Genomic DNA, 25,406 nt, shown 5'->3' with positions numbered 1-25,406 from the left:
TAACCCTGGTGGTGCCAAGCCTGTGCCCTGGGGTGCGATGGTGCCATCTGGGGGTTATGGGACTATTGAATTTGAGGTGTCTTTTGAAGGTGGAAGGATCTTGCTTAGGACAATCCTGTCTCCAATGTCTCTCCTCCAGGCAGTGCCCTGGTGGCGGCGGCCACTTGAGATTGGTGACTAGTAGGACGTAGGGTGCCCCCATGGGCTTGAGCTGCCACACCTGTGTGGTCTCAGCCCTCCAGAGGGTCAAGGACAGGAGAGCTATGGTAAAGAACCATCCACAGAGCCAGGTGCCGGTGGCTCATGCCTGTAATTACAGCTACTCAGGAGGCTGAGATCTGAGGATCGTGGTTCAAAGCCAGCCTGGGCACAAAAACCTGTGAGTCTTATCTCCAATTAACCACCAGAAAACCGGAAGTGGGGCTGTATCTCAAGGGGTAGGGTAGTAGCCTTGAGCTGAAGAGCTCAGGGACAGCGTCCAGGCCCAGAATTCAGTCCCATGACCGACCAAAAACAAAAAAAGACAGTGGGGTCTGATCTTTGATTTGGGGCCAGACCCTCAGCCTCCTGGAGAGGTGGTGGAAGTGGAGTTCAGGGAGGGTAAAGGCAGACAGCGTGGGGGCGGGGGAGGCAGGGGAACCTGAGAGCGAGCAGCTGTTCCTTCAAGATTTTAGAATGAGGAGTTACGGGAAGGGCCGTATCCTTGGAGGCTTTTTGATTAGTTGCCCCTAGGGCTTGGAGCTGAAGGCTGGGATCCTGGACTATGAAGCTGACAAGGTCACACAGAATTTGACAATGTTAAGTGCCCTGTTCAGGCCGTTTGGCACCATTCCAGTTTATACTGTGGCACAAGAAACTGAGGCTTGGTAGTATCCGAGTCCCAGGCATCCTGCTGCCTCCCAAAGGTTTAGAAGGTCATAGGCTGGTTTGGGGAGGTGAGAGAGGAGAGGGCTGCAGTGTGGTGGAAAGGGGGCGTCTGCAACTCCCGCAGTCCACACTGAGCCAGGGCCTTCAGGTGTCCCTGACCAGACAGGTAATACTACCCTGTGGAGGGCAGCTCTCACCTGGCCCTGGGGATTGTTTCAGAGTGCTTGCACTCCAGGGAGAGGCCTAAAGAAGGAAGCTTTCTTTTGACAGCAAAGAAAGGGAGAAAGACTGAGTGCTGGAAGGGAGGACAGCAGGCACCCCTCCCCCCCAGCTTGGGGTCTGGGAGTCCACCGGGGACTTGGCCATTACTCCCACGGGACAAGAATGGGGAGTCAGAAGAGGAGCTCTTACATGTTAGTCTGGAAAAGAACCAGAAGGAAAAGAGGGGCTCAAGGTTGTCAGCACAGATTTTATTCTGGGAGCCTAGAGCCCCTGCCACCTCCAGCTGGGGGTGTGTGTGGTGGGTTCCTGGAAGTGTGGGGGAGTGTTGGGGTGTGGGTGGTTTGGAAGGCTCTGCTAGTGGCAGGTGTGGTGCTTACCCCCGGGGGCTGACAGTTGGGGCCAAGCACAGTGTTGGTGACGGGTCTCACGATGGGAGAGCAGGGGTCTCCCTTCTAGAGAACAGGTCTGTGCTGTGACAGGCAGGAGCTGGGAGGGCAAGCTAGGGTTGGTGGGCCAGGGCACCCACTCCCACGCCGCCCCAGCGTGCTGGTCCTCGCTGGCGTCTCAGTCCTGGATGTTCTGCGCTATCCAACCGCTCACGGCGGCCACGCGGGTGTACACCCCTGGGAAGTGGGGCCGCCCGCAGCCGTAGCCCCAGCTGGTGACCCCAGTGAGCACCCACCGGCCCGAGGGCTCCCTGCAGGCCAGGGGTCCCCCGGCGTCACCCTGAGGGGAGAGGAGGAAAGGACGCTGGGGGGGGACCAGTCTCCACCTGGGGCTAAGGGAAGTCTCCGTTCGGGCACCCTGGAGTGTGACCCCAAAAGTGACCTCTTGGTACCTCCCTTGGGGAGGTGGGTTCGTTGTCTCCCGGTGCCCCCGGCCCAGGGCTTGCTGGCGCCTAGGAGGAGGGGGGGTGGCTCACCGAGCAGCTGTCCACGCCGCCCTGCGGGAAGCCGGCGCACAGCATGCGGCTGCTGATCTGCACCGGGTAGAAGCGGCGGCACGTCTGCTCGCTGAGGAGGCGCACGGCCGCCTTCTGCAGCTGCCGCGCCATGGAGCCTGCGGGAGGGCGGCGAGAGGGCGGGGGGAGGAGCTGTGCGGCCCGGCGCCCCGCCCCCAGCGGACGCCCCGCCCACACCGCCAAGCCCTACCTCCCTCACGCACGGAGCCCCAGCCGGTGATCACGCAGCGTGCTCCCTCGGGGGGCCGCGGCGCGGGGCCCGGCAGGCAGATGGGGCGCACCAGGCGGCCGCGGCGCACGGGGCCGGCCAACTGCAGCAGCGCCACGTCGTAGTCGAGCGTGTAGAGGTTGTAGAACGGGTGCTTGTAGATGCGCTCCACGCGCTCCAGCTGGCCCTCGGCACCGCTCAGGAACGGTGTGCCCAGGAAAGCCGCCCACTGCTTGGGGTCCCCGTAGCTGCGGGGCGCGGGCACCGCGTCTGCCTCCGGCACGTGCCCAGCCACCCGGCTGACCCCGGCACCGCCACGCACGTGCGCCCCGGGGAGGAGGGGCGTCCAGGTGGGCGGGGCCACGCGGGGGCGGGAGTGGGCGGGGGCGGGACTTACACGTCGAAGCAGTGCGCGGCGGAGAGCAGCCACCTCTCGGCCACCAGCACGGCCCCGCACCGGTGCTCGCGGCGCCGCAGCCACAGGCTCACCTGCCACGGCCACTCGCCGCGGCCCGCCGCGCTGCCGCCGACGATCCGCGTCAGCGCCGAGGCCGGGGCCACGCCGCAGTCTGGGGGAGCGAGGCGCCGGTGGGCTTTGGGTCCTGCCCCGCCCTCCCAGAGCTGGCACCTGGAGAGTTCCTATGGTTGTGGTTGTTTTGTTTTGTTTCTGGGTTTGGGCAGTGCTGGGGATTGAACCTCGGACCTTCACGCCCGGCACACCTCTCAGCCCTGGCCTTTTCCTAATAGCATCTGATCTCCACACTAGGCAAACCTGGCCTGCCCAGGGTCCTTGCACTCCCAGCCGTGAGGCATGGACACTCACCCCTGATCCTGCGAGGCCTTTGCACATACCCCTGCCCCTGGTTAAGAGCTTCCAGGCTGAGCCAGGCACTGGTGGCTGGTGATCCTAGCTACTCAGGAGGCTGAGTTCTGAGGGTCGTGTTCAAAGCCAGCCTGGGCAGAGAAGTCCATAAGACTTTTTTTTTTCCAAGGAATCACCAGAAAATCAGAATTGGTGCTGCGGCTTAAAGTAGTAGAGTGCTAGCCTTGAACAGAAAAAGCTCAGGGACAGAGCCCAGGCCCTAAGTTCAAGCCCTACATCTGATCAAAAGAAAAGAATTGCAGGCCGGGAGTTTGGCCTAGTGGTAGAGTTTGCCTCACATGCACCAAGACCCAGGTTCGATTCCTCGGTACCACATACATAGAAAAAAGACAGAAGTGGTGCTGTAGCTCAAGTAGTAGAGCTCTAGTTTTGAGAAAACCCAAGGACAATGCTCAGGCCCTGAGTTCAAGGCCGAGCACTGGCAAAACAAAAGCAGTAACAAAAAAAAAAGAATTGGAGGCTGTGGCTACTGTCCAACTCAAAGTGAGCTCAGCTGACTCAGCCAGATTCACTGGAGCTGGATAAGGCTCACAAAGGTTACTTCTCTGCCCTAGGATGTAAGGGAACATTGTGATGACCCTTTTTTTCTTTTTGTGGGTCATGAGGCTTGAACTGGGCTTGGGCGCTCTCCCTGCGCTCTTCAGCTCAAGACTACCTCCCTACCCTTGAGCCAAGCCTTACTTCCTGTTTTCTAGAGGTTAACTGGAGATAAGAGTCTCTGGTCCTTTTGTATCCGGGCTGGCTTTGAACCTTGATCCTCAGATCTCAGCCTCCTGAGTAGCTAAGATTGCAGGTGTGAGTCACCGCGCCCAGCTAGTCCTTCTTTCTCTGAGCCACAGTGCTTTCTTCTTTTTGGGGACCCCATGCTGCCCCACTCGCAGCTGTGGGAACAAGGGGCCCCCCTTAGGAAATCTCACATAGCACACAATGGCTCCATTCCCCTTCCAGATGATAAAGACTTCTCACAGCTGTGGTCCTGGCTACCTGGGAGGTTCAGGAGACCCTACTCAAAGAACAAGCCAGGCAGAAACTTCACTTCCATTTCCTAAATCAGGAGCAGATGTTTCCCTCCTTGTTTCTCCCCCACCCTGCACTTCTCCCTACTTTATATCCCATTACACTGAAAAGAAGTCCTTGCTTAAAAGAAGTGGGGGGAAAGCCACACATCTGGGCATATGCCTGTCATCTGAGCTAGGCAGGCAGAAGTGAGTTTGAGGTCCAAGGCCTGACTGGCAGGCAAAACAATGTGAGATCCTATTCAAAAACCAAAGCGAGGGCCGGGAATTTGGCCTAGTGGTTAAGGTGCTTGCCTAGCATGCATGAAGACCCGGGTTCGATTCCTCGGTACCACATACATAGAAAAAAGCCGGAAGTGGTGCTGAGGCTCACGTGGTAGAGCTCTAGCCTTGAGAAAGTCCAAGGACAGTGCTCAGGCCCTGAGCTCAAGCCCAGGACTGGCAAAAAAAAAAAAAAACAAAGCGAAATGGGCCGGAGGCATGAGGCCCTGAGTTCAAATCCCAGTGCAATCAGGGATGAAAAAAAAAAAAAGACGACTATGGGTGCATTGACCTACCCGTCACCCAGTGAGCTTTGTGTGGGGACCCCGCAACCTCCTGCATTACATTACACACTGCACACTCCAAACTCGTAAATGGGACAGTTGGGGTTGTGAGCATCTTCCCCCCAATTTTGGTGTACCCCTGAAAGGCCCAGATGGTGCATTTCTCTGCACCCCTCCTCTTCTGCTTGCCACTCGACACCAGAGCCCTCCTCTGCACCCTAGACCCCCAGAGAAGATGGAGGTGCAGTTAAGGCATTTCTTTGCCACCAGGCATCTATTTGCCCCAGGAAAAAATGTCTGTATCTATGGCTTTCGGGATCTGTGATGGGCTTAACTATGACCCCCAAATTACTAAGCCGCAGCCCCTTGAGCTTTAGACTGGCTGTTCCTCAGCTGTTTCTTTTCAGTCTGTCACACTGTCACTTGAACCACAGCCTCCACTTCTGGCTGTTTGGTGGTTAGCTAGAGATAAGGGTCTTACAGACTTTCCTGCCCAGGCTGGCTTCGAACTGTGATCCTCAGACCTCAGCCTCCTGAATAGCTGGGATGACAGACGTGAGCCACAGGCACCACCTTGGAGACAAGCTTTTAAAACAGGTGCTGCAGGGCCGGGAGTTTGGCCTAGTGGTTAAAGTGCTTGTCTAGCATGCACGAAGACCCGGGTTCGATTCCTTGGTACCACATAGGAAAAAGCCGGAAGTGGTGCTGAGGCTCAAGAGGTAGAGCTCTAGCCTTGAGAAAGTCCAAGGACAGTGCTCAGGCCCTGAGCTCAAGCCCAGGACTGGCAAAAACAAAACAACAACAAAAAGAAACAGGTGCTGCAGGTAAATCAAGGTCACTGGGGTTGGCTTCAGCCCAATCTGATTAATAGCCTTATAAGAAGAAGGGGGGGGGCACACACATGTGTCTACACACACAGGAAGGAGGGGCCAGCCCCGACATATGGCCTTGAACCACCAGCCATGACAATGGTGTGACCGCTACCCTGCGCCCCTCGGTACCTGGCAGCTGAGAGCGGGTGGTGGTCCGTGGGGTGGTACCAGGCAGTGTTGCTCCCCGCGTGGGGGTGCCTCTGGAGGGGACCGTTGTGTCTACAGGGCGCGCGGTCACGTTGCCGGTGGCCTTGGGGCTGGTGGCTCTGCTGGTGGTGACGTCTGGGGTGGTGGCCGGTGTGCTGCTGCTGGAGGGGGGAGGCGTGGGGAGGGGGGCTGCGGATATGATGTGCAGGATCCAGCCCATCAGCCTGGTAACCCGCGCGTACACGCCTGGCTTGCTGGCCTGGGCACAGCCAATGCCCCAGCTCACGATGCCCGCCAAGTAAAAGACGCCGGGGGGCTCCTCGCAGGCCAGGGGGCCCCCCGAGTCACCCTAAAACACAAGGACCATGTGGGCACTCTCTGCAGGGCACTGCCAGCTCTGGTGGGACAATCCCCAGAGAAACCAGAGGAATAGGAGGGGAGACAACTCCCTCCTACCCCACTGCTCCGGGTGACATCACTCGTGTCACTTCTTCCCGAGTTTCCACACTCCTTGCCTTTAGTATAAAGAAGTTCAAAGGTTGTAGCCAGGGCCTGGTGGCTTGCACCTGTCAACCAGATACTCAGGAGGCTGAGATCTGAGGATGGCTGTTCAAAGCCAGCCCAGGCACTGAAGATTAATTGGAGACTCTTATCTAGAAAACTGGGGCTGTAGCTCCAGGGGTGGGGCGGTAACCTTGAGCTGAAGAGCTCAGGGACGGCTCAGGCCCCATGACGACAAAAACAGTGAATACTTAGGAAAAGAAAGAAAACTTGTGCTATGCAAAGCCCAGTTCTCACAGCAATCCTCAGAGCTCAGAGTTGCATTGATATCTCGAAGATTTGAGGCTCAGAGAGGTTGAATAATCTGCTTGGGGAAACACAGCTGTTGGATAAGGTTGTGAATTTAGGAAGCTGGGCTCAGGAAGCAGGCTGTTTACAGGTGTTTGCTACATTTTCTTCCTTTTTTTTTTTTTTTTTTTTTTGGTCAGTCATGGGGATTGCACTCTGGTCCTGGCCACTGTCCCTAAGCTCTTTCTCTCAAGGATAGCACTCTACCAGCACCATTTCCAGTTCTCTGGCCATTTATTGGAGATAAGAATCTCACAGACTTTCTTGTGTGGACTGGCTTTGAACCAGGATCCTCAGATCTCAGCCTCCTGAGTAGCTAGGATGACAGGTGTGAGCCACCAAACCTGGCTGAACTCTGCTTTTCCCTGGTGCTGGGGTGGCGCCCAAGCCCCCCTCCCCCGAGGCTGTCTGCCCTAACATCTGTGTGAGGCAGAGGGGCAGAGCTGACCTGGCAGGAGTCGACTCTGCCCTCCAGGAAGCCTGCGCAGAGCATTCGGTCGGTGAGGGAGAAGTTGTAGAGAGAACTGCAGACCTTCTGCTCGATGACGCCCACGGACGCCTTCTGCAGGACATCGGGCTTCGTGGCTGTGGGGAGAGAGGCCTGAATGCCACCTGGTCACCACCCCAACCCACAGTCAGCTCAGCCACTGCCTGGGTCCTGGAGCCCAGGGAAGGAGAAGCTGGCAGGTCCCCCCCCCACCCCTCCGCCTTGAGACACGGAGGGAGGTTCTCATTACGTGGCCCAGGCTGGTCTCAAACCTGTGATGCTCCTGTGTCAGCCATGCCAGGATTATAAGCATGCACTACCACACCTGGGTCAACATGTTCTCCAGAAAGGACCAAAGAGTAACTACTTTCAGCTTTCCCGGCCAGACAGTCGAGGCCCACAGTAGTCAACTTGACCATTAAATTAGGAAAAACCCATGGTAAGAAATCTATTAATGAAGCTGGGCGTGGTGGCTCACACCTGTCATCCCAGCTACTCAGCAGGCTGAGATCTGAGGATCAGGATTCAAAGCCAGCCGGGCACAAAAGGACCTAAAACTCTTTATCTCCAATTAACCTCCAGAAAACGGGCAGTGGGGCTTGGCTCAAGGGTAGGGCGGTAGCCTTGAGCTGTAGAGCTCAGGGACAGCACCCAGACCTCGGGGTAAAGTGATAGCCTTGAGCTAAAGAGCTCAGGGACAGCGTCCAAGCTGAGTTCAAGCCCCACGACCACAATAAATAAATAAATACATCTATGAATGAATGTGCAGGGGCTGTGTGCCAATAAAGCTTTATTTATATTAACGGGACAGGGGCCATATGTGGCTCCCTAATATGAGAAGTGAGTGGCTCAGACAGGGGATCCAAGTGAAAAGGCCAGCACAGAGGGTGTGTGGCATGGCCAGGGTGGAGAAGGACACCCCGAGGCCCACCGCGGTCACCCCTAACTCACCGTTCCCTTCCTGCATGTTACCCCAGCCTGAGATCATGCACTTGCGGCCCACAGGGAACTTCTGGATGGCCAAAGGCAGGCAGACGGGCTGGATGTGCTTGTTGAAGACCAGTGGCCTGGCCAGCTCCAGCAGGGCCACGTCGAAGTCCAGGAGGCTGGGGTTGTAGCGGGGGTGCAGCAGCACCCTCTGCAGCCCCAGCTTCACGGGGCTCCCACCCGTGCCCAGCAGGGAGGCCGTGCCCAGGTGCGCCTGCACCTGCTCCGCTTTGGTGCTGTGGGGACAGGGCCACTGCCTTTGTTGGGGGGGTCCCCTGGGAGGGGGGCTTGGGGGCTGCCTCAGGGGAACATGGTCCCTCGTGACTTTTTGGGTGTCATGAAGAGCCAATCTCCCCCACCCCCACTACCGGGGCCAGCAGCCCATGGGTGCTTTCTGAGAGCACAAGGGTGTCATGGACGGGACCGGGGAGTGGGGGGCTCGGGGTGTCCTCCTGTGGGGAGCTTACTGGTTGAAGCAGTGGGCCGCAGACAGCAGCCAGCGGTCGGCTACCACGGTGGCTCCACAGAAGTGTCTGGAGCCTTCCTTCAGGCTGGCCTGCCAGGGCACCTCCCCAGGCACAGCCCCAAACCCACCCACGATCCGTGTGGGCTTCTCCATGGCTGGCCTGGCCCCACACTCTGCAAAGGCACAAGGGAAACCTGGGGCGGACGTGGCCTGCCAGGGGACAGGAGCCTCTGGGTCTTGTATCACGTACCCAGCAGGGCTGGCCCACTGGCAGGTACTGTGACACTGTTTGATCCAGTCACGTCCATGAACTCACCAAAGGACCGCAAGCCAACAAGACAAAAAAAATCGGGTTCTGGGGCATTTAGAGAATAACCTAGACCTATTTAGGTTTTAGAATAGCCAACCCACCAGAGACTGCTATGCCTGCACACATGGCAGACATCAGCAATCAATTGCCGACCTTTCCCACTTAACCACAGACTAGCAGTTGACCACCAATACCTCTACCACTGGGTGCTTTGAGACAGACAATACTAATCCATCACCAATCTTCCTACTGAATGCTTTACGATATTGCTAATCAATCACCAACCTCACTTCTTGCAGGCTTGGTAGCTCACACCTGTAATCCTAGCTACTCAGGAGGCTGAGATCTCAGCATCGCAGCTCAAAGCCAGCCTGGGCTGGAAAGTCCGTGAAACTCTTTATCTCCAATAAACTACTCAGAAAAAGCTGGAAGTGTCGGTTGTGACTCAAAATGGTAGAGCACTGACTCTGAGCACACACAGGCTCAGGGACAGCACCCAGGCCCTGAGTTCAACCTTTAGGGCGAGCAAAACAAAAAGGCCACTTCAGGCCAATCCATCCCATCTTCTTGGCAAATACCTTGTGGCTTAGCAGTAGTGACAGAAGTGAGGGGCACAGTGCTGGGGACGAGGGTGGATTTGGTGGGGCTCGCAGGGCTGGTGAGCCAGGAGGCATTGGCAGTGGTGGGGACAGGAGCCACCGTGGGAGCAGGGGGCAGACTGGCCTCGCCGGTCACCTCCAGGATCCAGTCCCGCAGCCTGGTGACCCGGGCGTAGACCCCTGGACGCCGGGCTTCTGCACAGCCAATGCCCCAGCTCACAATGCCAGCTAGAAAGAACCTTCCAGAAGGCTCCTCGCAGACCAGGGGGCCTCCAGAGTCGCCCTAGGAAACATGGGGCACAATCAGAATGGACAAGGATTCTGGTCGGTGGTTGGTCCAACAGCCAGAGTTGGAAGGTCCAAGATGGAGCCCAGACCTGCAGCTTTGAGTCTTCCTGTCTCAGCCTCCCTCATAGCTAAGATTACAGGTGTGATCCAGTGGCACCCAGCCTGATTTCTTTTTTTTTTTTTTTCTTTTGCCAGTTGTGGGGCTTGAACTCAGGGCCTGAGCGCTGTCCTTGGACTTTACTCAAGGCTAGAGCTCTACCACTTGAGCCACAGCACCACTTCCAGCAATTTTTCTATATATGTGGTACCGAGGAATTGAACCCAGGTATTCATGCATGCTAGGCAAGCGCTCTACCACTAGGCCAAACTCCCAGCACCCCAGCCTGATTTCTTTACAGTAACTCAAAAAAGGGTCTGTCTGTCCATCTCTGGACAAGCTCACTTAAACTTTTTCTTTTCTTTTTTGCAATTCCAGGGGCTTGAACTCAGGGCCTGAGCACTGTCCTTGGGCTTTCTCTATCAAGCTCTACCACTTGAGCCACAGCACCACTTCCAGCAATTTTTTCTATATATGTGGTACCAAGGAGTTGAACCCAGGTCTTTGTACATGCTAGGCAAGCACTCTACCACTAGGCCGTGCTCCCGGCCCCTCTGTTTTCTGGGATACAGGTACTTAGAGGGGGTAAAGGGGCAGACACTTGGGCTCACCTGGCAGGAGTCCACCTTCCCATCCAGGTAACCAGCACACAGCATCCTATCGGTGAGAGAGTGGCCATACAGGCTGGTACATAGGGCCTGATCCAGGAGCTCTACCGTGGCTTTTTGCAGCACTTCAGGTTTGACCACTGTTCCAAATGGGGAGAGGACAGTGTGGTGAGAGTGCTGGTGCTTTGGCAGCTACTCTGAGTTCAGGAGGCTGAAGCACATCTTTTTTTTTTTTTTCCCCCAGTCCTGGGGCTTGAACTTGGGGCCTGGGCGCTGTCCTTGGACACTTTTTGTGGTTTTTTTGAGGGAGTGGCGGTTGTGGGGCTTGTACTCTGGGTCTGGGCGCTGTCCCTGAGCTGTTCAGCTCAAGGCTACCACCATAACCCTGGAGTCTCAGCCCCACTCCCGTTTTCTAGGGGTTAATTGGAGATAAGAGTCTCACGTGCCCAGGATGGCTTTGAACGGTGATCCTCAGATTTCAGCCTCCTGAGTAGCTAGGATTACAGGCGTGAACCACTGCACCTGGCTCCTTGGACACTTTTTGCTCAAGGCTAGTGCTCTACCACGTGAGCCACAGTGCCACTTCTGGCTTTTTCTGTGTATGTGATCTGGAGGAATTGAACCAGGGTTTTGGTGCATGCTAGGCAAGCACTCTACCACTAGGCCTCCGCCCGGCCTCTTGGTCATTTCTTGCCACTCAACTCTTAAATATACCCGGAATCTATCTACCTGTGCCACTGGGCAGCCACTGCTCTTGACCTGGGCCATTAATGACATTTATTTCTTCCCTGCTCCTTCCAAAAGCTGCTGACATTTTCCCCCAGCCCAACAGCTACTGCCACCCCCACCAAATGTTCAACCAAATTAGATCAGCTCTGGCACTGGGGGCCTCTTTGCTCTTCTTCCTACCTCAGGGCGTTTGCATGTGCTGTCCCCACTGCTTGGAACACTTGTCCTTGCAGACTTTGTCTGTTTCTGCACCACTTCCTCCCTCACGTGCCTCTCTCTCTGGGACACCTCCCCCGAACTTTTAAAACTGGCTCCCCCACCCCCATCCCTGCCATGTTTCTTCTCAGCAGTTTATGACTTATCTCCTTCATTACAGACAACGCTGCCCTTCCCTCCACTATAGAAGCCACAGTCAAGTTCTTTCTCTGGGTTCCACACTGGCTTCATTTCAGATGCTCTGTGGCCCCCCTGGAGTTGGCGTGGACATCGAGAACATAGGATATTGCTGTCCTCACTGGAAGCAGTCAGTCAGTGGGGCAGGCTCAGAACATTCCTGAACTGTGCTTTCCAAGACAGCAGGTGTGACAGTCTTGGGGCAGAACTGGGGTTTGAATTTAGAGCCTCGTGCTCCCTAGGTTGCCACTTTGGGGCTTGAGCATTCAGCCCCACCCCCACAGTGTGAGCCACGCCCATTGCCCGAGCCACGCCCATTGCCCGAGCCACGCCCATTGCCCGAGCCACGCCCATTGCCTGAGCCACACCCCCAGGTCTTTTCCCTTTACTTTCTTTTCAGGGAGGGTCTCCAGATTTTGCCCAGTGATCCTTGTACTAAGATTCTCCTACCTCCACTTTCCAAAATAGATAAGATCACAGGTGCACACACTCCTCCACTCTGTCTAGTTTGGTTGTGTGTGTGTGTGTGTGTGTGTGTGTGTGTGTCTCCACGCTCATGCTGGTCCTGGGGCTTAAATTTAAGATCTGGGTGCTGTCCCTGAGCTTTTGTGCTTAAGGCTAGCTACTTCTGGCTTTTTAGTGAAGAGTCACCTAGACTTTCCTGCCCAGGCTGGCTCAGAACTGCGACCCTCAGATCTCAGCCTCTTGAGTAGCAACCTTACAGGCCAGGTGTTTTGGTTTTTTTAGATTTTATTTATTTATTTTTGTGCCTGTCCTGGGCTTGAGCTCTGGGCTGAGCACTGTCCTTGGACTTTCTCAAGGCTAGAGCTCTACCACTTGAGCCTCAGCACCACTTCTGGCTTTTTTTTCTATGTATGTGGTACCAAGGAATCAAACCTGGGTCTTCGTGCATGCTAGGCAAGCACTTTAATGCTAGGCAAGCACTTTAACCACTAGGTCAAACTCCCAGCCCCAGATCAGGTGTTTTGAATGCAATTTTCTTCCTTCTTCCCTTCTTTCCCACTCCTCCCTAGTTCCTTTCCTCTGTTGCTCTCCTTCCTTCCTTCCTGCTTTTATTCCTCACTCTTTGAGACAGAGTCTCACTATTTAGCATGGGCTGACCTTGAACTCATGATCTTCCTGCTTCAGCCTCTAGAGTACTGGGTAGCGCTGTACATCTCATGCTTGGCTGCATAACTTAGATGATGGATGTCCATCATGTTCCAGGTGTTAAGGCCCTGGCCCCCAGCGTGGCCCCAAGGGAAGGAAGTGGAGCCTTTAAGATCTCCTAGTGGGAGATCTTAGGTCATTGGGGGCGTGTCCTCAAGGGCTTAGGTCATTGGGGGCCAGTTCACAAAGGGTATCTTGGGACTCCAGGCCTCCCATTCCTTCCCTCCTGAGCCCTGGCTGGGGAAGTGCAATGCCCACCACTATCTGCTGCCCCACCTCAGACCCAAAGCAAACTGAAGCTTCCAAAAACCTGAGCCAACTTGTGCATGAGAGAGCAAAACTGGGAGAGAGTGAGGGGACATTGATCAAATAGAATGGGCTGAGAGTGTGGCCTAGTGATACGAAGCTCTGGGTTCGATTCCTCCACACTACATACAGAAAAAGCCAGAAGTGGTGCTGTGGCCTACCTACTCAGGAGGCTGAGATCTGAGGACTGAAGTTTGAAGCCAGCACAGCCAGGAAACTCCATGAAACACTTTTCTCCAATTAACCACAGAAAAAGCCAGCAGTAGCGCTGTGGCTCAAGTGGTAGAGCCCCAGCTTTGAGCACAAAGCTCAGGAACAGCATCCAGGCCCAAAGTCCAAGCCCCAGAAGTGGCAAAATATGTAAAATAATAATAATAAACAGCCCAAAAGAAAAAAAAGATAAAAAAAATAATGAAGGGCTGGGCCTTTGGCTTAGTGGTAGAGCGCTTTCCTTCATGCACCAAAGACCCGGGTTCGATTCCTCCGTACCATAGATACATAGAGAAAGCCGGCAGTGGTGCTGAGGCTCAAGTGGTAGAGCTCTAGGCCTGAGAAAGTCCAAGGACAGCGCTCAGCCCAGAGCTCAAGCCCAGGACTGGGGAAGAAATAATAATTAAAAAAACAAAACTACCTGCGAGCGGATAAATCCCAAAGAGGCGTGGGGTCGATTCTGAGAAGCCAGGTGAGCACTGGCAAGCCTGAAAATTCCTCCCCACGGCCCACAGCGGGGCCCCGGCCGCCCGGCCGCCCCCCCCCGCCCCGCCCCGCCCGGCCCCCCCGCCCCGGCCCCCCGCCCCCCCGCCCCCAGCGCTCACGGAAGTCCTCCTTGAGGTAGCCCCAGCCCGAGATGAGGCACTTGCGGCCGGGCGGGAAGACGTGCGTGGCGGCGGGCAGGCAGGCAGGCTGCACGTGGCGGCCGAAGCGCAGCGGCCGCGCCAGGCGCAGCACCGCCACGTCGAAGTCGGCCGTGTCCGCGTCGTAGCGCGGGTGCGGGGTGATCTGCGCCACGCGGACCCGCACGGCGCCCGGCGCTGCGCCGCTCAGGTGCGTGGTGCCCGCCGACACCACCCATTCCGCGGGGTCCTGGAATCTGTGGGCACCGAGCGGCGCTCAGGGGCGCGGAGCCAGGGCGGGGAAGGTGGGAGCCACGCCCCTCCACGGCTCCTGAAGGGCGCGGCCTTCCCGAGCCCCGCCCTAACCCGGCCCCGCCCCTCCATTGGTTAAAGCAATGGGTCCTTTCAAGCCACGCCCACCCTGGCCCCGCCTAGTCACCCCGCCACCGCCCTTCTCGAAGCAGTTAGTCCTTTCTGGCCCCGCCCCCTTGAGGCCCTGCCCACTCACTTTCCTCTCATTGAAGCAATTGGTCCAGGTTCCCAGTAGCCCCTCCAGGTCCCGCCCCTTCTTGGCCACGCCCGCCCGTCGCCCCGCCCCCCGCGCTTCTTGGCCACGCCCACCACTCACTCGTTGAAGCAGTGGGCGGCGGACAGCAGCCAGGCTGGCCCGATGATGGTGGCCCCGCAGAAGTGCTCGTTGTTCTCCCGCAAGCTGACCTGCCAGGGGAACTCGCCGGACGCCGCCTCCACGCCGCCCACGATCCTACCCGCCGTCCTCCAGGCCGGCTGCAGCCCGCAGTCTGCGGGAAAGACAAGGAAGCCTGGGGATCGCAGGGCCCCTGCCCCACCAAGAAAACGTCCAAGGCTGGCACTCCACCACTCGAGCCACAGTTCTCCTTCCAGCTATTTGGTAGTTCTCTGTAGATAAGAGTGTCACAGACTTTCCTTCCAGGGCTGGCTTTGAACTGAGGTCCTCAGATCTCAGCCTCCTCAGTAGCTAGGATCACAGGCGGGAGCTACAAAACACCTAGCATTGGCTTGTTTTCGACATGATTGCATCTTCACGTTTTGCCTGGACTGGCCTTGCACTTCCATCCTCCCAAGAAGCTGAGATTACAGGCATGCACCACCATGGCTGGCCCCGATAACAACTGCATGTGCAGCCTTTTGCCTGCTCTTGCTCAGATCTCTCTGGCAGCTCTCAGACTACTTGGAGGGAAGAATTCCAGGTTTGCTAGGGTTTGGTCAGAACCCCTCTTTCAGCCTGATCTCTCTTGACCCACCCGAGGGCTGACCACTCCATAGACCTGGGCTGTCCTTTATGTCTCTGCCAGGATCGCCCTCCCTCTTCTCTACCCTGCTCCAGGATATGCCAGCCCACCCAGACAGACTAGGGGTACAGAGCAAAGCCAGCTGACTCTGGAGCAGACACAGAGTGAGACCCAGGCAAGACTGACCGCAGTTCGCCTCATCAGATCCATCCAAACAATCCTTCTTGTCGTCACACTCAGGGTTGACTTTGGTCACACACTGGCCATTCTGGCAGGAAAAGGAATTCCCAGGGCAGTGGCCTGAGGACAGAGAAGAAAGGAGGCTCTGTGCTCACCCTACTCCCTGGCCCTGCACCCACCTGGTGCCCCAGCTTAGGAGCTTGAACAAGTAGTGTTTGCTATTTTTTGGGGGGGGTTGTGGAACTTGAATTCTAGGCCTGAGCTCAAAGCTACCGTTCTACCCCTGAGCCACAGCCCTACTTCCCCTTTTTCAGTGATTAATTAGAGATAGGAGTCTCCTGGCCTTCAGTACCCAGGCTGGCTTTGAACATTGATCCTCAAATCTCAGCCTTCTGAGTAGCTAGGATTATAGGCATGAGCCACCACACCTGGCTTGTTTTTTGTCTCTTTCTCTTCTTGTGCCAGTAACTGGGACTTGCCAGTTCTTCTTTGTTATTGTGCGTTTTGTTTTGTTTTGTTTTTTTGCCAGTCCTGGGCTTGAGCTCAGGGCCTGAGCACTGTCCTTGGGCTTTCTCAAGGCCAGAGCTCTACCACTTGAGCCTCAGCACCACTTCCAGCCTTTTTCCATGTATGTGGTACAGAGGAATCGAACCCAGGTCTTCATGCATGCTAGGCAAGCACTCTACCACTAGGCCAAACTCCCAGCCCCTTGGTTTTTTTTTTTTTTCACTCCATGTTGGTACTCTACCATTTGAGCCACATGGCTTCCGGCTTTTTGGTGGTTCATTGGAGATGCATCTCATGGACTTTCCTTCCTGGGCTGACTCTAAACCTTGATTCTCAAATCTCAGCTTCCTGAGTAGCTACAATGACTCCTGGTACCCAATCTGACATTTATTCTTTGTTTGTTTTGCCAGTCCTGGGCTTGAGCTCAGGGCCTGAGCACTGTCCTTGGATTTTCCTAAGGCTACAGCTCTACCACTTGAGTCATAACACCACTTCTGGCTTTTTCTATGTATGTGGTACTGAGGAATCGAACCCGGGTCTTCGTGCATGCTAGGCAAGCATATACCACTAGGCCAAACTCCTGGCCCCTTTCACTTCTTATTTTTTGGGTGTAGATTGTGGGGCTTAAACTCTGGGCCTGGGCGCTGTCCCAGAGCTCTTCAGCTCAAGGCTACCACCCTACCCCTTGATCCACAGCACCACTTCTCCTTTTCTAGAGGTTAATTGGAGATAAGAGTCTCATGGTGTTTAGTACCATGGCTGGCTTTGAACCTTGATCCTCAGATCTCAGCCTCCTGAGTAGCCAGGATTACAGGTGTGAGCCACCACGCCCAGCTTTCATTGGTTTTTGTAAAAAAAAAAAAAAAAAAAAAAAGTCAGGCACGGTGGCTTACACCTGCAACCCTAGCTACTCAGGAGGCTGAGATCTGAGGATCAAGGTTCAAAGCCAGCCTGGACACTAAAGAACCTGAGACTCTTATCTCCAATTAATCACTAGACAAGGGGCAGTGGGGCTGTGGCTCAAGGGGTAGGGTGGTAGCCTTGAGCTGAAGAGCTCAGGGACAGCACCCAGGCCCACAGTTCAAGCCCCAAGCCCCATGTCCCCCCCACACATAAACACACACAAAATCCAACACTTAGGCGGGCGCTGGTAAGCTCCTATCTGCAATCGTAGCTATTTAGGAGGAAGCTGAGATCTGAGGATCACAATTGGAAGCCAGCCCAGGCAGGAAAGTCTGTCAGATTCATACCTCAAACGAACCACTAAAGCCAGAGGCACAGCGGAGGCTCAAGTGATAGAGTGCTGGCCTTGATTGCAAAATACTAAAAGCAGCAGAGCAGAAACATCCCTCGTGTGGTTCTCAGCCATGGACCCTCAGATCTTACTCCCTGTGGCACTCAAGCCTGGGGTTAGCAGGCTCCGTGGCACTGAAGCTAGGCCAGCTCAGGTCAGAGTGAAAAACCCACCTGATTTGAAGTCTCTTCCCATCACTGGCCCCCCGAGGCTGCCTGCAACAAAAGAGAAGCCAGACTCAGCGTGTCCTGTGGGCAGCGTGCACACAAAGGACAGCCACCACCTCAGGTCACCTTAGCCTGCACTCTGACCCTTAGCTACGCGGGCGAGCCACCACCACCCTGAACAGGGCAGATGAGGAACGCTGGACCAGCGTCCACTAAGACCCCCAGCCACTCTCCATGGGTAGCTCAAGCTGGTTTTGAACTGGTAATCCTCCTGTCTCCACCTCCAGAGGGCTGAAGTTCCATGCAAGTGATACCACACCTGCTCTACTTTTATTTCTCTAGCAGGGAGTGACCGACGATGATGGTAAGCCAAAGATGGCCCTCCACTTGTTATTATCAATAAAGTTTTATTGGCAAATAACCATACCCATTCCTTTCTGTACAGTCCTTTTTCCCGGAGGATGTATTCTAACACCCCCAGCTGATGACTGAAATTATAAATTGTACCAAACCTCATATAGGCCATGTTTTCTCCATATAAGCACAACCTTTCAGAGGATTTAATGCAAACGTTTTTACACAGAAAGAAATTAACAAGAGTCGGGCACGGTGGCTCACACATGTAATCCTAGCTACTCAGGAGGCTGAGATCTGAGGATCAAGGTTCAAAGCCAGCCCAGGCACTAAAGACTGTGAGACTCTTTTGTCCAATTAACCACTAGAAAACCAGAAGTGGGTAGGGCGGTAACCTCAAGCTGAAGAGCTCAAGGACAACACCCAGGCCCAGAGACCAAGCCCCACAACCAACAAAAATAGAAAGAAAAAAAGAAAGAAAGAATACTGTCAGGCTTTGGTGGCTTTCGCCTGTAATTTAGCTATTCAGCCAGCCGGCTGTGAACCAGAAAAGTCTGGGAGATTCTTTCCTACAATGACCCACCAAAAATGTCAGAAGTGGAGCTCTGAGCTCAAGTGGCAGAACTTTTGCTTGAGCCAAAGAGCTCAGGGACTGTACCTAAACCTCAAGTTCAAGCCCAGCACTGGTGGCACACACCTGTCCTCCTAGCTACTCAGGAGGCTGAGATCACAATTCAAAGCCAGACTGGGCAGAAAAGTCTGTGAAACTCGAAGGAGGAGGAGGAGGAGGAGGAGGAGGAGGAGGAGGAAGAAGGAGAAGGAGAAGGAGAAGGAGAAGGAGAAGGAGAAGGAGAAGGAGAAGGAGAAGAAGAAGAAGAAGCCGCCAAAAATGGCACTGTGGTTCAAAGTGGGTCATGTGATAGGCCCCAAGCCTGGTATTGGGGGAGAAAGGAAAGGTTGAAGACATACATGTTGGCTGTGATCCTTTCCAGGAGGAAGATGGTTCTGGAAAATCTGTTCATTCAAATTTCAGTGGCTTCCCCCCAGGGCTTCCTCCAGCCTCCCCTTCCAGGAAGCTCTGCTCCCTCACCTGTGAGCTGGGCTGATACAATGGTGCCATAGGTAGCCAAAGGGATGCCATGCTCTTGAAGTCTAGCCCAGATTCCCCGCTGCAAGAGCTCCTCCTCCAAGTCCAGGCTCAATGGCCGCAGGACTCTCAGCAGGAAGTGCAGCCGGAATCTCACCAGGACACTGGAGTTCCCATCCCTGTAGAGAGGAGAGGACTTGGGAGAAGGAGGGGCTAGAAGCTTCTGGAACCTTCTGGAACCTTCCAGAATCTTCTAGCAATTCCAGATGCCTCCCAAGGCTCATTCACCCCACCTGGAAGCCCCCTAGCTCACCTGTAACCGAGAACTGTGCAGCCCACACAGCTTGCTTCTAATTCAGTCTTCCGGAAGCTACTTACAAACTGCAACAGAAGCAACAACAGCAAATGCTAAGGCATGAGCATGGGAGCTGAGTAGGGGAGTTGGGCTCCATGGAAAGACATCCCACCCCCAAAGCTCAGGAAATGTTCTACCCACTTCAGGGAGCCAGAAACAAGACAGGAGAAGAGGGTGGGGGGAGGGAAATGGAGACCAAGAGATGAGAAAGGGGATCAATGTATGTGAAGTAATGCACCTTCTATGTGGTGAATATAATGTGACCCTTCTATTAATTACAATAGATATATGAAAAATTAAAAAGACAGGAGAAGAGCATGCTGAAGCTATTCCTATAAAAAATGCTGCACTTATTGTGCTTTTCTAGAGGTTAATTGGAGATAAGAGTCTCAGGTCCTTTTGTGCCCGGACTGGCTTTGAACCTGGATCCTCAGATCTCAGCCTCCTAAGTAGCTAGGATGACAGCCACATTTTGTGGGTTTCTCTTGTTGTTGGGGTGCTGGGGATGGAGCCCAGAGTCTTGATCATGCTAAGCGTGCTGTCGCTGGCCTCCCTGCCTCCTCACCAGCGTCTGCAGCGCGCGGGTCAGCGCGCGGTGGTAGTCGGAGCTCTCCCGCTGCAGGGCGCTGGTGTAGCGGATCCCTTGCAGCTCAGCGCTGTGCTCTACGTGGACGCCCTGAGTGGAGAGGAAGGCTGGGGCAACACCAAGGCTCTGTGAGATGCCCATCGGGGAGTCACTCTGTTGCCAGAGTCCCCAGCATCCTCTGTCTCCCCCACCTCCCCAACACCATCTGAGGGCACGACTTCCCCCGGCCTGTCCTAAATAGATGTCCCCAGAGTGTCTTTCAACTCCTCAGGGCGTCCTTCTTAGGGTCAACCCGAGAAAGATGAGCTCTAGGTGTGGCATGAGGCTGAGAGACCCCAGATGTCCCCACATGTCCTGCCCGTGGGTCTGGATGGTGTCACTGTGGCCGAAAGGTGTCTGGCCTTGTTGAGATTCTTCCACTTCAGCCTTCTGAGTGCTGGGATTATAGGCATTTGTCACAACCCCTGCCAAACACATGCACCTCTCACAGCGGGACTCATCGCCAAAGTGCAGATACCAATAATAATAATAATTTTAAAGCATTTAACTATGAGTAGTGGAGGCACCTTATAGCATCAGCTGCACAGTAAGCTGAGAAGGAAAGAATGTCCGAGCTCAGGAATTTGAGGCCAGCCTAAGTGACACAGTGTTCAAAAACAAAGGAAGAAAAAAAAATATTTTTGGGGGGCGGAGTGTGAGACTTGAACTCTGGGCCTGGGTGCTGTCTCTGAGCTGTGTCAGTACAAAGTTAAAGCTCTACCACTTTGAGCCACAGCGCTCCTTCTGGTTTTCTGGTGGTTAATTGCAGATGAAAGTCTCAAGGATTTTGTGCACAGGTTGGCTTTGAGCTGTGGTCCTCAGATCTCAGCTTGCTGAGTAGCTAGGGTGACAGGCCTGAGCACTGGAGCCTGGCATATATATAAATGTATCATTTAAAAAATAAACACTGTAGCTTGCATAGCTTGTTTAGGATGCATGAAGCCCTGGGTTCGATTCCTTGGTACCACAAACTGAAAAAGCCGAAAGTGGGGCTATGGCTCAAGGGCAGAACACTAACCTTGAGAAAGCTCAAGGACAGTGCCCAGACTCTGAGTTCAAGCCCAGGACTGGCCAAAAAAAAAAAAAAAAAAAGACTGTAGCAAGCACATAATTCAGGAAATTGGGTATAAGTGTGGGATTTGTGGAAGTTCACAGTAGAAATAAAAGGTGGCCTAAACCATAGGGGCTGGACTCCTGGTAGGAGGATGACAGAGCCAGGGGCGTGGCCAACAGGGCTGGGTGAGGCTCAAATGGAAGAGCATGGCTCCACGGAAGGGGCGTGGCTTTGGTTAAGAGCAAGCTCTACCTGGGGCGTGGCTAGAGGTGGGGGCGTGGCTTAGGTGGCTCGGTTCACCTGGGAAGAAAAGGGCCCTGGTTAGGTGGGCGTGGCCACGAAGGGCGTGGTGTCAAGGGTGGGCGTGGTTATGGCATCAGGCGTGGCTTAGGTGGCAGAGAACCTGACAGTTTTGTGTTGTTTTGATTTTTGGCAGTTACTCAGACTTGAACTCAGGGCCTGAGCTTCTTTTGCTCTACCACTTGAGTCACAGCACCACTTCTGGCTCTTTTTCTTCTTTTTTTTGCCAGTCCTGGGCTTGAGCTCAGGGCCTGAGCACTGTCCTTGGACTTTCTCAAGGCTAGAGCTCTACCACTTGAGCCTCAGCACCACTTCCAGCTTTTTTCTATGTATGTGGTACCGAGGAATCGAACCCGGGTCTTCGTGAATGCTAGGCAAGCACTTTAACCACTAGGCCAAACTCCCAGCCCTTCTGGCTCTTTTTCTATGTGTGTGGTACTGAGGAATCAAACCCAGAGCTTCATGCGTGCTAGGCAAGCCCTCTACCACTAGGCCAAACTCCCAGGCTGTCTTTTCTCGCTCAGTGAGGTAAAGATGAGAAGAAGCTCCGGTAGGGAGCATCGCACTGCCGGTGCTCTGGGCCCTAACATGTCCTACCAGGTGTCACACTGAAATAATTGCAGACTGGCCAGAAGCTGCACAAGTATTCGCGGGAGACACCAAGTGCCTTTTGCCGCCCCTTCCAGACACCACCACTGAGAAGTTTTGAGTCCCCCAGGAAAGGCTGAGTTTTCGTTTTTAAAAACATTGGTTGAGCCGGGCATGGTGGCTCACCCCTGTAATCCCAGCTACTCAGGAGGCTGAGATCTGAGGATCAAGGTTCAAAGCCAGCCTGGGCACAAAAGGACCTGAGACTCATCTCAAATTAACCACTAGAAAACCAGAAGTGGGGCTGTGGCTCAAGGGGTAGGACGGTAACCTCAAGCTGAAGAGCTCAGGGACAATGCCCAGGCCCAGAGTCCAAGCCCCATGACACACACACACACACACACACACACACACACACACACACACACAATTGGTTGACGCGAGGGGCTCAGACTTGAAATCCCAGCTACTCAAGAGGCTGAGATCTGGCTCAAAGCCAGCCTGGGCACAAAAGGACCTGAGGCTTTTTAAAATTTATTTATTTTTTGCCAGTCCTGGGCCTTGAATTCAGGAACTCAGGGCCTGAGCACTGTCCTTGGGCTTTTTTTTTTGCCAGTCCTGGGCTTGAGCTCAGGACCTGAGCACTGTCCTTGGACTTTCTCAAGGCTAGAGCTCTACCACTTGAGCCTCAGCACCACTTCCGGCTTTTTTCCATGTATGTGGTACCAAGGAATCGAACCCGGGTCTTCATGCATGCTAGGCAAGCACCTTAACCACTAGGCCAAACTCCCAGCCCCTGTCCTTGGGCTTTTTCCGCAAGGCTAGGGTTCTACCACTTGAGCCACAGCACCATTTCTGGCTTTTTTCTATGCCTGTGGTACTGAGGAATCAAACCAGGGTCTTCATGCATGCTAGGCAAGCACTCTACCTCTAGGCCAGGACCTGAGACTCTTATCTAATTAACCTCTAGAAAACGGGACGTGGGGCTTGGCTCAAGGGTGGGGTGGTAGAGCCTTGAGCTGAAGAGCGCATGGATCAGTGCCCAGACCAAGTTCAAGCCCCATGAGCCACAAAGAAACAAAAAACATTGGTTGGAGGCTAGGAGTGTGGCCTGGTGGTAGAATGTTTGCCTAGCGAGCGTTCATGAAGCCCTTGGTTCCATTCCTCTGTACCACATACAGAGAAAAAGCTGGAAGTGGTGCTGTGGCTCGAGGGGTAGAGTGTTAGCCATGAGAAGCCCAAGGACAGTGCCCAGGCCCTGAGTTCAAGCCCCAGGACTGGCAATGTTTGGTATGTCTGCAGTATTTCTGTGTGCCCCCACCAGGGAGGGGGTGTCCTGATGAGGGGTTCTGTTTACCTGCTGCTCCTAAAACCACACCTGAGTTTCTAGAATTCACACGTGGGCCTCTTGCCTCTCCCTTTCTCCCTCCTTTCCTCCCTAGTGCAAGAATGCACCTGTGCACATCCTCATCTACTTTTCTGTGCTTCACCCCACTACCACTAGGGGGCGATGGATGACCGTGTGACATTTCCAGGGGGGCCTGCAAGCCAATTAACTTACTCAAATTGTCAGTTTTCATCCTCTCCTGGGAGAATGATTTTATTATTTACATTGCTCACCACGGAGCCACATCCAGCCAAATTAAACTCTGTGTGTGTGTGTGTGTGTGTGTGTGTGTGTGTGTGTGTGTGTGTGTGTGTGTGTGTGTGTGTGTGCTGGTCCTGAGAGTTGTACTCCCAGCCTGGGCGCTGTTTTTGAGGCACACATCCACTTCCAACCTGTTGGTGATTAACGTTGGAGTCTCAGGAACCTTTCTTTTTTTGGTGGGGGGGGGCAGTCCTGGGGCTTGAACTCAGGGCCTGAGCAGTGTCCTTGGGCTTTTCTCAAGGCTAACACGCTACCTCTTGAGCCACAGCACCACTTCTGGCTTTTTCTATGTATGTGGTACCAAGGAATGGAGCCCAGGGCTTCATGCATGCCAGACGAGCACTCTACCATTGGCCATACTCCCGGTCCCCTCAGGACTTTTCTGTTCAGGCTGGCTTCTAACTTGGATCCTCTGATCTCAGTTGAGTATCAGGGATTATAGGTGTGAGCCCTGGGCCTGGTTGCCAATTAAACTGATTTTAACACCTGCAGTACAAGCTGTGGGAGCCTGAGATGCCTCGGCTTTCCAGCAGAGCTCTGGGTGGAGATAGAATGTTCTAGAGCTGTGCTGTCGGGTAATGACAGTACCAGGAGTTACAAGCAGTCTCCTAGATAGGTAAGCGACCTGTCACTGAGTATGCTGTTAGTTTCTGGCCACTTACCCAGCAGGGCTCCGAGGGAGAGGACGGCTATGCTGATGGCTGCCAGAGCTGTCACCACCACCCGGCAGCACACAGAATCGGGGCTCCGGACATCCTTCGTCGCCGTGGGCACCAGTTGTAAATCAGCTGTGGTGGACTCCATGGCCCAGCGGTGCAGGGAGAGCAGTCTGGAGGCCAGCAACAAAGGGACAAGAAAATGAGCTCAGAATTCACGTGTCTCTCTTCCTGACTCCATCCTCAGTACTCTTGCCCCAAGAGGCGGGGTGTCCAGGCCTTCTATCCATCACCAGTACTCACGGCTGTCACCTAGCTACTCAGGAAGCTGAGATTCGAGGATCAAGGTTCAAAGCTAGCCTGGGCAGGAAAGTCCATGAGACTCTTATTTCAAATGAACCACCCAAAAGCCAGGAGTGGCGCTGTGGTTCAAGTGGTAGAGCTCCAGCCTTGAACAAAAAAGCTTAGGGACAGCATTCAGGCCCTGAGTTCAAGCCCAGACTTGTGTGTGTGTGTGTGTGTGTGTGTGTGTGCACGCACACACATATACACACACAAATTTCCCCCATATCCAAATTTTTTTGTTTGTTTGTTTTGCCAGTTCTGGAGCTTTAACTCAGGGCCGGAGCACTGTCCTTGAGCTTTCTCACCCCTAGAGCTTGACCACTTGAGCCACAGCACCATTTCTAGCTTTTTCTGTGTATGTGGTACCGAGGAATGGAACCTGGGTCTTCATGCATGCTAGGCAAGCACTCTACCACTAGGCCAAACTCCTGGCCCATCCAATTGTTTCTGAGCGAGCGTTTACCAGTTCATTCTTGACTCTGAGACTCAGCCCCAGTGTCCCCAATCCACCAGGGACCACATCCCTACCACCAAGGCAGAGCTGAGGGGAAGGGGGGGGGCTGTGGGGTGTGGAGCTGGGCGGCCACAACACTGCCTGCTTTATTCCCACACTTGAGCCGGGATCGCCTTCCTGGGAGCCAGGTCACAGCTCTAAGACTCACTCGATGAAATGTCCCCAGGACAATAAGCCCAGAAGATTTGTTCTGTGCTGGGGGCTGGGAACCCCGACTCCACAGCACACGGGGTGCACACACTGGGGCATTCAGCCCTGGCTGCCTGGCTCACCCTCCCCTCCCGCCAGGCTTGTAAGGAACCCTGTGTTCTCCACATTGTCCTGTCATCGCTGTCCTCCTGAGCCCACAGAAGGGACCACTGCAGCCATTGAGCAGAAAATACAGACGCATGCATTCATCCCGCTTCTCATCATCTGAGAGTTGCCCTGGGTGGGGTCTGCCTGGTTGTGCCCGGTGCACACACCCCAGGGCGATGCTTACAGATTCTCTGAGCTCCTGCCCTTTTTATCTTAGTTTTATTCTTTTTCTTTTTGTTTTCTTTTTGCCAGTCCTGAGCTTGAACTCAGGGCCTGAGCACTGTCCTTGGACTTTCTCAAGGCTAGAGCTCTACCACTTGA

The 25,406-nt window shown here is 54.5% G+C and overlaps 1 protein-coding gene across 2 annotated transcripts; it reads right to left on the bottom strand.

Moving 5' to 3' along the window:
* Positions 1 to 1,324: 1,324 nt before the first annotated feature.
* On the bottom strand, positions 1,325 to 24,077 carry Tmprss9 (transmembrane serine protease 9). 2 transcript variants are annotated; one of them, XM_090329099.1, is made up of 18 exons: positions 23,936 to 24,077; positions 19,624 to 19,751; positions 19,017 to 19,084; positions 18,707 to 18,882; positions 17,269 to 17,310; positions 15,301 to 15,414; positions 14,472 to 14,643; positions 13,826 to 14,100; positions 10,416 to 10,552; positions 9,399 to 9,702; positions 8,512 to 8,683; positions 8,009 to 8,280; positions 7,019 to 7,155; positions 5,704 to 6,070; positions 2,656 to 2,827; positions 2,241 to 2,506; positions 2,012 to 2,148; positions 1,325 to 1,815 (listed from the first exon to the last, which is right to left on the bottom strand). In XM_090329099.1, exons 1-18 carry the CDS (start codon positions 24,075 to 24,077, stop codon positions 1,654 to 1,656), a joined length of 3,243 nt encoding a protein of 1,080 aa, XP_090185225.1. In that variant the 3' UTR covers positions 1,325 to 1,653. The 2 variants fall into 2 exon arrangements, with proteins under 2 accessions (XP_090185225.1, XP_090185227.1); XM_090329101.1 differs by lacking the exon at positions 19,017 to 19,084 and having other exon boundaries at positions 18,707 to 18,849; positions 19,625 to 19,751.
* Between the last annotated feature and the right edge of the window lie 1,329 nt (positions 24,078 to 25,406).

The sequence above is a fragment of the Megascapheus bottae genome, chromosome 1, assembly GCF_031878675.1.
Source record: "Megascapheus bottae isolate mThoBot1 chromosome 1, mThoBot2.hap1, whole genome shotgun sequence".
Classification (NCBI taxonomy): domain Eukaryota; kingdom Metazoa; phylum Chordata; class Mammalia; order Rodentia; family Geomyidae; genus Megascapheus; species Megascapheus bottae.
Note: the sequence above shows the minus strand (reverse complement) of the source record. Positions and strands in the feature narration are given on the sequence as shown.

What these genes read in the sequence shown, in the direction of transcription:
- Tmprss9 (XM_090329099.1), bottom strand. Translation starts at nt 24,077, where the DNA reads ATGGAGTCCACCACAGCTGATTTACAACTGGTGCCCACGGCGACGAAG. An exon ending in CCCGCGCGCTGCAGACGCTG is followed by an intron (nt 19,085 to 19,623) that starts GTGAGGAGGCAG and finishes CTTCTGTTGCAG; the next exon opens with TTTGTAAGTAGCTTCCGGAA. An exon ending in TGTATCAGCCCAGCTCACAG is followed by an intron (nt 17,311 to 18,706) that starts GTGAGGGAGCAG and finishes CTTTTGTTGCAG; the next exon opens with GCAGCCTCGGGGGGCCAGTG.